At 27.4% G+C, this 11,897-nt stretch overlaps 1 protein-coding gene across 2 annotated transcripts; it reads left to right on the top strand.

Annotated features, from left to right (window-relative positions):
* The first annotated feature begins 335 nt into the window (after window positions 1-335).
* On the top strand, window positions 336-11,029 carry LOC107450457 (uncharacterized). Of its 2 annotated transcripts, none has more exons than XM_016066246.4 (8): window positions 336-595; window positions 2,208-2,349; window positions 3,132-3,270; window positions 3,807-3,981; window positions 5,334-5,500; window positions 6,834-6,928; window positions 8,778-8,924; window positions 10,644-11,029. In XM_016066246.4, the coding sequence occupies exons 1-8, from the start codon at window positions 467-469 to the stop codon at window positions 10,871-10,873; spliced, it is 1,224 nt and encodes a 407-aa protein (XP_015921732.1). In that variant the 5' UTR covers window positions 336-466; the 3' UTR covers window positions 10,874-11,029. The 2 variants fall into 2 exon arrangements, with proteins under 2 accessions (XP_015921732.1, XP_042912375.1); XM_043056441.3 differs by having other exon boundaries at window positions 541-674.
* The last annotated feature ends 868 nt before the right edge of the window (window positions 11,030-11,897 follow it).

The following is an 11,897-nucleotide window of genomic DNA, read 5'->3' as shown; positions in this document are numbered from 1 at the left end:
CAGTCAATGACTTTGATGGAACTAAATGAAAACGTGATAAATTAATGTCCGATATTTACAGGCTCCCGCTAGACGGCGTACTCGAGCGTTGCGATCGCGAATTGGGAACCGTGTCTCAACGAGTTTACTGCGGAACTTGCAGACGACAGTTTATTTTTCATAATTTTACTATCGTAGAAAATATTTAAATATAAATAAGTTATTTTTGTGTGAATTTTGAAACGAAATCTCAACACTTTCTGAGTAAAAAAGAAAACAACACACCAATCAAAGGTGCTGAGAATTGTAACCAAAATCTTTGGTTTGCATGAGCATGGCAAAACTTTACACTGTTACAAGAAGGGAAAAAAAAGAACGAAACACGTGCTTTCCTCCGCCGTCCGCCGATGTAAACAAAAACTAAATCGATCGAATCGCCGGCAAGTTTCTTACGAAATCGTAAACTTTTTCTCCTCTAACTGAAAGAATGGCTAATTCGTCCATAATTTACGATTTGTGTATTATTGGTGCTGGAATGTTTGGGTCTGCTGCTGCCAAGCATGCTACTGCGTCTTTAAAAGCAAAAGTTTGCTTAATAGGACCCGAAGAACCCACGGTAATCTTTATGCTTTATAAAATTTTGAAACGCGCTTATGCAATGCTTTATGAAAAGTTGAAAGTTAAACGCTCTAAAAGTAAATATTTTTAATTTAAGTTTTAAATAGCATTCTGTGTTAATTTTTTACCGGTAACTTGTAATGCTGTCAATCCTTGTTATTATATATTTTTTAGATGTTTTACATTCTTACAAAATGATCAATTTATATGCATTTTTAGACAAATTTATTAGCAAAAGTGCGTGATTTATTTAAAAGAATCTGCTCATCTGAGGAATTTATTTTTACATATTTCAAATGAGTGTTTCTAAGTCTAGTCTATTTAATAGTTTATATACTTTGAGAGTTGCATGTTTTTTAATGAAACGATCAAATCTAAATGTGTTTTGCCTGAAAGACGAAATTCATTTATTTTTTTTAATGCATGCTTTGAAGTTGTTTCATGTATATTATGAAGTTCATATTTAAAATATATAAAGTGCAGCTTTTTGTCGCATTATTGTGAAATAAAAATTTTATTGTTTAACAAGTTAAAAAAATATTTCTCATTTTTTTAAAATATCTTATTATTAGTTTTTTTTAAAAAAAAAAATTAAATATTTGAACTTGCACCAGATAATTTAAAAAGTACCACTCTATCAAAGGCTAGTAGTGATTTTTCACATTACCACTATCTATAAAGACAGCTATAGCCTATTTGGCCCCTCTTTTTTTTCCCCTGTTGATTTGTAATTCAAAAAATAACTTATTGAAAGTATACTGAATATTTCAAACTTTTCAATATTTGAACTTTTCATTATTAAACTTTTCACAATTTAATTGCTTAATTAATCATTCATACGATTCATTCAATCATTAATCACCTTAGAGGAATTATGGAACCTTATACCAAGAATGACTAGTATGACCAGGTGGCCTCCAAGATATTTTGGTAGTTACTTCATTAACCACTGGTGTAGGTATAAGGTTCCATTTCGTAGGTTTTAGATACCACAGTTTCATTAAAAAAAAATAAGTCAACATATGATTATTTTTAGAGAAGAGAGAACTTAATTATCTAATAAACTAAAGTATAAGTTATAGTTTAAAAGTTCACAGTGTATGGTTTAATCACATATTTTTGTTTATTAAATCAAACAAAATACCAGGTTCTAATACGTTATTTATGAAATTAATTGTGACTATATTTCAAGATATTAGATGCCTTATTGATCTATAGACAAACAATCTGTGAAAAGCCTCACTGGCCCCTTCAGACTTTCTTAGTATTCAGCAATGTTCAGTCTTAGTGTTAAAATGATGCAAAAATAGATTATTTAAACAATGATATTTAAAAATAGATTATTTAAACAATGATAAAGAGATTATTTTAATTAATGAAGTTATTTATTCTTAGCTGGTAACTAAAATAACAATAATAAGTTAAAAACACGAAAACAAATTGTACTTTTTTCTCAATGCTATTCAATGTTTAAGAAAAAAAAGATAATGATTGTTAGTGTAGAAAATTATGTTCTTCATTTTATAAAAATAATTAAAATTTTTATATAATTGTAATAATAATTAATATACATTGTTTTCAACTGTTAATTTATTGTTATTATTTTTTAGAGAGACGAGTGGGAACAAAGGATGATTTTTAGTTCACATTATGATGAAGGAAGAATTGTTTCGGGAGATCCAACTAATCATAACTTGAACGTTTTATTAGAAGAATCTGTTCAAAAATTTCATGTTTTAGAGGAGGAATATGGTGAGTGTTTTTATCATGCAGGTTAATAGTTTTAATTGTAAAATTTTTATTTCGGAAAATATGTAAGAGATGCTAAAAGTGTGTAAAATCTGCAAAAAGGATAAAAATTTAAGAAAAGACAAATTTTAAAAAACCCTTACTCAAATAAAAACCCAGAATTTGTTTGAAAAACCGATAGATGTCACAAAATTAGGATTCATTTATTTGATATTTAGAAATAAAGTGGGAGTTTCTTAGCCTTCTTGCTGCAATTTGTGAAAACCCATGTCCTAAGATTACAGTTTTTTTTTTTCATTACAGTTTTTTTTTCATTGTTGTTATTAAAAATTATTTTTTGTTTATCAATTCAATGCTGCATCATTTTACCTCCCTTTATTTGACAAAAATCCATCTTTAAACTTTTCTTCAAGTCTATCTTTGTAAATATAACCTTTCTAAATTCAAGTTTTCATAATTCTGCTCAAACAAATCATTGGAAATTTTCTAATTTGCCATTGTTTTTATTGGTTTTAAATCAAGATACAGTTTAGGTATAAAAGATATTTAAATTACAGATTCGATAAAAATAAATTATATTGTTGCTGCTGTTTTTTTTATTTTGGTGCTAAATGATTCTGAAAATGCCTCTGAAAGATTCACAATTATAATAAAAGGAATAATTAAACCTGAAACAATTTACTTTGGATTGTGATTGTTCCTTAGAAAATGTCTAATTATTTGATTAATCTAGCAATCTCTTATTTCTTCTCCATAATTATTTTGGTGCCTTTCTGAATACTTAGGGAAGAAGCTTTTCAATAACACTGGATGTCTCTATCTGTATAGTTGTGAGGATGAAAGTGCTTTAAAGATTTTAAGTGAAATTAATAGTGGTGAAAGTCAGTTATTGGACATTTCTTCAAAAAGCCTTTTCTCAAAAGAGTTAGTTTATTTATTTGTTTATTTTTATTGCTTTCTAGTAGCTTTAACATTTCACTCAAAATAGAAGCTGCAGACTATTATATAATTATAGGATTTATACAATTTTATATAAAAATATGAATCCATATATTTAAAAAAATTTTTTTTTTAAAAAAACTTTGGGTATTTGTTCTAAATTTAACCTACATTTCCTATTTATATTTTATGCAAAATATCGTCTTTTCCAATTCTCTTTACATTCATTTTAGTTACTTAAAAAACTCAAATTATGTCCAAATGATAGTATATAGAGCAATTTGGACATAAATTTTTCTGCAGGAAAATTAGTGTACTAAGTTCTGCTCAACTAATAAATTGATCTGCAGGAAGATTGTTCGGTGATATAAGCCTCAGTTTTGACCATTTCTGTCTTTGGATTAGGCATTATTTTTCTTGTTATTGTAACAAGCACAAAAAAATTAAATGTGATTTAATTTTTTATTATAGTTTGATATTACTTTGATATTAATTTTTTTAATGCTTTATTTTTCTTTTAGATTTCCTTATATGAAATTTGATAGTTATAAATATGCTTTTTTTGATACCACATCTGGTCATGTAAGTCCTCGGGAAATAATAAAAGCTGAAAAATTGGTAGCTGAAAAGAATGGTTGTCATATTATAGATGATATTGTTAAAGATATAAAAGAAGTAGATCACCAATTAATTGAGGTGAGTGTTACTACCCTGACTTATACATCATCACATATATAGTGTAGTATTTTATAAACAGTGAAACCTATTTTGATGTAGTTTATTTTCTCCTTACTACTTTGTCTTCCATTTTTATACTACTAAAGTAATTCTATACTAGTATACTAAAGTAAAGCAAAACTACTAAAGTAAATTTCTGATTCTCAGACTGATATCTGCAACTTGCTGAGCAGATATATAGTGTAGTATTTTATGTAAAGCAAAACCTATTTTTATGTAGTTTATTTTCTCCCTACTACTTTGTTCTCTATTTTAATACTTCTAAAGTAATTCTATACTAGTATAATAAAGTAAAGCAAAACTACTAAAGTAAATTTCTGATTCTCAGACTGATATCTGCAACTTGCTGAGTAGAAGGGGAAACGAAAAATTTGCTTGAATTTTCGAGAAGAGCCTTTAATTATTTTTTAAAAAACAAATTTTTTTTTTTTTTTTTTGAGTAAATTTCCTTACTTTGCCATGAATTTCAATAAGTTTAACTTACTGCTTGAATGTTATTATGTAATATAAATGCTACACAAAATATGTATAATTTATCATTTATTTCCTATAATTTAAAAATTAAATTTCATAAAACTAAAATTATTAAAAACTAATATTCTTTTAATCGTTTTTTCAATAAATAAAGATCATTAAAACATTTAGTACTTTAATAATTTTCTTCATAATAATCAAAAATTTCTTTATATTGATCTTATTACATACATTTATATATATATATATATATATATATATATATATTTTTTAAGAAAAAAATATCAGCAATTTTTTTGGCATAGTTTTGCAGTTTTGGAAGTTTTTCCTTTATCTCCCATGAGAAATGATCTGGCAAATTTTATTGCATTGTATTGTAGTATTTTGTATGTGTACATAGTGTCTTATTTCAGTTTATTGTTTGTTTACTCCTTTCTGCTGTCATTTTATCGCTTAAAATACTTAAAAAAATTTTTTATAATGTTCCACATAATATTTAAGAATAAACTTTCAGTTCTTTGCTTGATCTTTTTGTTATTATGAGATTCATTAACCCTTTTGTTTTGTTATACCCTGAAAGAAGGCTTCAATATATAATTTGTTTTAGTATTATATTTAAGTAATTTTCAAATAAACTTAAAGTTATATTATTTAATAAAATATATTACTTTTCGTTTCATAATTAAGCTTCTCCTTATTTTCTTAATGATCTTTTTGATCATTATTTTTAATAAATGTCTTTCACTAAATTGCAGTCACTTATGTTTTATCTTTATTCATTCATCAGAAGGTTTAGAGTATTACATTATATTTAAAGAATGATTTTATTTTGACAGATTATCACTGAATCTCAAAGATTGATTAGAACCAACAAGCTATTAATTTGTGCTGGAGCTTTCACAAATTTTATTCCAATCTTTGCTTCAAGGGAATTAAATATTACAGTAAATAAAGAAACTTATATTTTAATAAGAATTTCAAAAGAAGAAGCTGGGAGATTAAGGTAAAATTAATCCTTTTTTTTCTTTTAGGAACTATTATTAAGTGTCTAAATTGGGGTTGGTTATTTCAGTTGAAAAACAGGCTGATACCATGAAAAACTGTCAAAAAATCTAATTTGATACCTGAGCATGAGAAAAGATCTAAACAAGAAGAAGTGTGCAATAAATTCAACCAGAATTAAATGTAACCAAATCATATTAATAAATAAATTTAAATTCATTTATTTATTTATTAATATAAATAAATAAATTTAAATTTATGTAGATCATAATCATATTTATAATATCATATATGTGATATATATATATATCATATCACATATCATATCATATATATCGTAAATTCAACTTAAATTAAGCTTAACCTAATTATATTAATAAATAAATTTAAATTCATTGTTCAATTATTTTAATTACATTAATCAGCCATTCTGCTTACACGCTATAACATGTCAAATACTCCCTAAGTCTTAGATTAAATGCGAAAAATGAGTTTTGACATCTCCTGTAAAATGCATAAGTCGCTAAAGCAAAAAAAAGAATAGTTTACCACCTGATATATGAGAACAAAATTATTTTTAATTTGAAAAGAATTCTTTTTTTCTTCATTAATATCTGTTGAAGAAAATAAGAGTAATTCTAGCATTTCTTTCCTTTTGGATGAAGAAGAAAAGTATCTTTAGAATATAATTCTGCAGAAAAAAAGAACATTTTTTTTTTTTTTTTTTTTTTTTTTTTTTTGTATTTTTTTCAGCTATTTCAATGCTGTCATTCCTTCTTTACTATGTTTTTTTAAATTTAAAATCTATAAATATGAAGATGCAGAGTATAACAGTTTTGGCTATACCTTCAATTTGCTTATATTTCAATTAATGTTATTATAATGCTTTTTCAAAATTTATTGTTCTTGTCAGAGAAAATAGTACCTTCGTTTAGTCAGGAAAAATTCTGGGAATTAGTTATGGAAAGTCATGGATTTGAAAATCTAAGATGTAGCAGATTCCCTGAATATATTTTTTATAATAGCCAGTATTTTTTAAATTTTTTTTTTAAAGAAAGAAAATTAGTTATATGTAATTGATTAGCTGTGTTGTTGCCAAAATCTTATGAAAACTGAGATTGAAAGAACTCGGAAAATTTTGTTCCAGGAAATAATTATAAACTCTGAATCTATCAATACATATTTACCAAATCCATGTTAGCACAATAATATGACTATTAGTTTTTTTATTTGGTGTAACTTCCTATACTTTAAATGACATGTTTTAATGTTAAGCTTTATACATAATTTCATTGAACTTTATTTTTATACTTATATTTTCTTATGAATTACAGTACTATGCCAACTATGGATGTTTTCTTTGAAAGCTGTGAGGAACAGCCTCACCTCTATGGTGCATACATTTTACCACCCATAAAATATCCCGATGGTAAAATCTATATAGCAGAATACTTATATGTGTAATATACCTAATTGCTTTTTAAACTGTTGCCGTTTTAGTGTACCTCCCATGACCACAAACAATTTTTTGTGTGTCATTTGTATTGTTGTGGCTTTTTGTTTAAGTGATATGTGTTACATAGTGTTCCTTTAGAAAAGATTTTTGAACAATGACAGCCATGTTTATACTGTTGCTCAGTTTCGTTTGAAAAATTTTTTTCTTCCAAGAAACGTATTCCTAAGTATTTTTCTGTTTATTAAAAAAAAAGCCTTGAATTATTACTTTAGATATTTAGCTGTTGAACTGTTGATCCTGGAAATAGTTTGGTACATGTCATGTTGCACATTATGCATAGAAAATTGTAGTTTTTTTTTATTTGCTAAGAAAGCATTGCTTTTAGAAAAACTTACTTAATTACAGGGACAAAATTTCGAAGTTTTCAAATGGCAACACCCGTTTTTTTTTTTAAATCAAAATTTAACTCTTACAGTACAGATCCTAAATTGAACTATGGTCATGTAAAAACAATTGGATATAAAAAAAAAAAAGAAAAACGCGACATGTCCAAAAATTTTAAACATTAAAATCTTTGTAAATTTTTTTCTCAGTTTTTGAAAGGTTTTGATCACTCTCTTCTCGTTAGTGGTCACGAAAAATGGCGACCCTTGGCAAAAGTAACGTGTCTCAATTTCTTGCACTAAAAATATCTTTCTAACTCCAATTAAGGTTTTTTATTGTAAGGATTAAGTTTTGATAAAATTTACTGCTGCCATTTAAAAACTTCATAATTTCGGCATTATATCTGTAACTGCGAGAGCTATGAAATCGGTTATAGAACCATTTTTGAGTTTCCAATCACTTAAACAGTATGTCCTCCAGAGGACATACTGTTATATAATATAATATGTAAGCGAAATTTTCTTATAATCAACCTGTATGTAGAAGGGTAGGTATGCTTTCAGCTTAATGATCAATGCCACTTTTATAATTGCTGAAATTACTTGTAATCTTTTGTTTACAAATTTCCAAGGCGGACGGGTTTTTCAATAGTAGTATGTTAAAGATATAATGGTATTGCTTTTATACAAATACATGTTGTTTTTAATATTGTTTAATTTTACCTATTTATTTTTATAACTGGCATTGAACAGCTGACCCAATTTTGAGCTTATGAATAGCAATGTTCAACTTGTAATTTTGAACCCAACCCAGAAGACAAGGAAACTCCTGGATGAAGCATTGGGGCTAACTAGCCTTTCTGAAGAGTTTTTTATTGGAACTAACTTGTACTTGCATTGCATGGAGAAAAAACCTCCTACTTTAGCAATTTTGAACCCAACCCAAAAGACAAGGAAACTCCTAGATCAAGCATTAGAACGAACTAGCGTTTGTGGAGGATTTTTTATTAGTACTAACCTGTATTCGCATTATAAGGAGAGATAAAACCTTGAAAACCTCCCACAGTTAACTCAACAGCAAGGGGGATTCTAACCATGAGGATATTTTACATCAGTACTGAGGTTTGAAAAGCAGAGAGCAGAACTTGTATACACCAGCAGCAGTTTGGATTTGAACCTGGTTCACTTCGTCGGGCATCCATCGCTCTATCCTTGTGCGTATTATGCTTAATGAGAATAATGCCAGTGCATAAGTAGGTTCTCGATGAAAAAGATAAGAAAAATCCAGATTACAAGCCTGTCACCTACCAGCCTAATTTGTTTTTCTTGCTAATAAAAGTTCTTTTTAACTCTATTATTAGGAAACAATTGTCACTGTAATATTCTCCAATGAGGTAACAATTGAATGCAGCATGATTTGTTTTTATTTTTCTTTGTAGGGAAATATTATTTAAAAATTGGACATAAAGGAAGCATAGTTAACTCTGAACTGAAAAATTTGAAGGAAATTAAAAATTGGTACAATTGTAGTGGAGAGAAGTACATATCGGAGCATTATTCTAAAATAATTCAAGATCTTTTTCCAGGTAAGTTTTTGATTTTCTCACATGTAATTTTACATGACTGCTTTTTGTTTGTATAAATGGAACGAACTTTATTTTTTTATATTTCGGCCTAACAATTTTCACTTTGTTTTTCAAATCTCTTTTTTTTAATGCGATATTTTAAATACGATATCATTAGTACTGATATATTCGGTATTGTGCGTTTGACTATTTAAACATTTGCACGAGTAATTATATTTAATATTTACCATTCAGCGATCATTTGATTGCAATAAGTCACACTGCAATGAATCTATTGAAATCTCTGCCTCACACAAGGTATTGCGATACCACTCTAAAAAATAATTGCATGAATCCTCATTTTCCCAGTAGTATTTTTTAGCACTAGCAAATTTTGCTACTGATTAAAAATATAAAATATTGCCCTTGTACCTAACCAATGACAACTGATTCAGGTGATGTAGCTTTTTTAACTGGTACTTTGCTTTGTTTGTGCTTGAGTTAAATCTGAGTAGTTAAAAGTTTATCTAAGACATCTCTCTGTCCCAGCCTTCTTGTGGTGAGGCTTTTATAATGTTTGCGAAATTATCAAATATTTTAAAAGCATTAATTTCTTATTCTCTACAATTCTATCAAATATTTTGGAAAAAGTGTAGTAGTTTGCAGTCCTGGCATTCCATAGTTGACATTTCCCGCATTAGTTATGTATTCTGACAGCTGGGCTTCTTTTCCTTTCTATATTTTTTTGAACATGAGTCCTATAAGTTTCAACTTGTTTAAAATACTTTTCATCGTAAATTCTGTTTCACCTCTATAGCAAATTTAAAGTAGAAAAAGGGAGTTCAGGCAAACCTAGATAAGCTACACAGTTTCGAATACTGAAAAGAAATTGTCAGCATATCAAAATGATCCAATTCTCTTCCAATAATTTTTTGCATTGTTATGTTTTCAATTTTTTTGCAGCAATCGAAACTTTATTTCTTACTCTAGGTTTGCCTGAACTCTTTTTTTTTCAATACTTTTCATTTTAAATTAATTATGGAACTGAAGCAGAATTTGCAATGAAAAGTTTCTCATGCGATATAGTTTCCTCTTAAGTGGGGGATATACTCAGTGATATAGTATTTGGGGTTGAAGCATCTCCAAAATAAATGTTTACTATGCAAAATATAAAATGGTTTTAGGTTGTTTTTTTTTTTCATGAATCAATGACTATTTATTTAATAAAAATATAAAATTTAATTATAATTATTTAATGAATAAGATTTTAATCATATGTAATTAATATACACCATGTACTTTACTGCATTTATAAAAAAACTGACTTTACCAAATAAATCAAAATTCAAAGGATGAAATGGGTAGGCCATCTAATGAGATCAGCAGAAGAATTTACATCGAAAAATATTCTTATGATTAGGCCATCTGAAAATCGACCAAAAGGTAGACCCGAACTCAGATAGTCTGATTTTGTAGATAAGAACTTCCTTATATTGTACTATAAAAACTAGATAACAGGTAACAGGGAAAGAGAATACTTAGCAAGGTCATGGCCCACCAATGGCTGTTGCACCAGTTATGATAATAATGGTATTTAACATATTCTGACATTGAGATATTTATAAACAATAAAAAGTAAAAACGTTTAATACTTAAAAGTCTCAAAGAAGTGTTTTAACTACGTTTTGATATACATTTTCAGTCCATATTTTGCTGTATTTGCTTTATTCAATATTTCAGATTTAAAGTTTGAGGAGATGTTACCAAAAACCTGTGTAACCTGCTCAAATCCATCTGAATTGCCATATATTGATAACATTTCTCCAAACATCATTGTGGCTGCAGTTGGTAATGGATCTGGAGTAATGATGTGTGAAGAAATTGGTAGTATTGCTGCTGAGTTAAGTGTGGAGTCTACGTGGAATTCCAAACTTTCAAAGTCCTTATTTAGGGCTATTTTTCGTAGTTAAAAGAAATGAAAAAGTTTTTAGTAAGCAATTAAAGGATGAATAATTACGTATTTAGTATCTGATAATTAAATTATTTATTGATTTTTTATTAAATAAGAAAATTGTGAAAAGAAATTTTTTAACACCATAAAAAATAAATATTTTATTTTTAAAACATTAGTATTTGCCTTGAATTTTATTGCATTGGATTTGTAAAAATCTTTTTAGTGACTATCTTTTTATTTATCTACTTTGGTAGTTTTTTTTCCTAACAGACATTACTGGAAAGCTACATTATTTGTGATGGTTTGAAAAAAAAGAACATTGTTATTTATTTAGTACTATAGTTACAATAAATGTAGGTAATATTTTTGGACTAGTACGATAAAGTTATTGATATATTTCAATGCAGTATTATATGATTAAATTGATAATCTTTTCATAATTGTCTTTGCATAATTTAAAATTTTTTTTACTGTTCCTTAATCATTTATTTATTATTTTTTTTACTGGAAATGAACTCTTACTTAACTAACTCAGTGGCGCGACAGCCCATTAAGAGGGCCAAGGCCGACTGTGCCCATCTCAGTTTTCTTGACCTTGGGCTCTGGGGTGCAGGAGCATATGTTCCGGTCAGGTGGTCAGCCGAACGCGGAACCCCCAGTGAACGCTTACTTAAGTGTAAGATAATCATATTGTGTACTTAAATATTTTACATACATATTTTTTTCATATTTTTTGTTAAAAAAATTACATTAAAATTTATAGTTAGAGTCAAAGAAAACTCATTAAAATGCATTTACATATTTTTTAACAAGAAAACTTTAAATGTTAAACTTATAAAATTTGGCAAAATTTTCACTCTGTCAAAGATTTCTCAAAATTCATTCTTGATTTAAATTTTGCGTCATTTGTGCTATTAGACGTTGTAAAAGATGAAAAAAAAACTAGGACAGAATAACCACTAATAGGTGTGAGGTTGTTAATACTAGATCGCTTTAACAAAAGAATAACACGTTTTCACTGTAAGACAATTTTGTTCTAT

This window comes from Parasteatoda tepidariorum, chromosome 10 (assembly GCF_982258835.1).
Source record: "Parasteatoda tepidariorum strain Cologne lab strain chromosome 10, Ptep-v5.0, whole genome shotgun sequence".
Taxonomy (NCBI): Eukaryota; Metazoa; Arthropoda; class Arachnida; order Araneae; family Theridiidae; genus Parasteatoda; species Parasteatoda tepidariorum.
Note: the sequence above shows the minus strand (reverse complement) of the source record. Positions and strands in the feature narration are given on the sequence as shown.

Excerpts from the sequence above, each read along its gene's own strand:
- LOC107450457 (XM_016066246.4), top strand. The coding sequence starts at position 467 with ATGGCTAATTCGTCCATAATTTACGATTTGTGTATTATTGGTGCTGGA. Across the intron at positions 596-2,207 it reads TAGGACCCGAAGAACCCACG|AGAGACGAGTGGGAACAAAG; the intron begins GTAATCTTTATG and ends ATTATTTTTTAG. Across the intron at positions 3,271-3,806 it reads AAAAGCCTTTTCTCAAAAGA|ATTTCCTTATATGAAATTTG; the intron begins GTTAGTTTATTT and ends TTTTTCTTTTAG.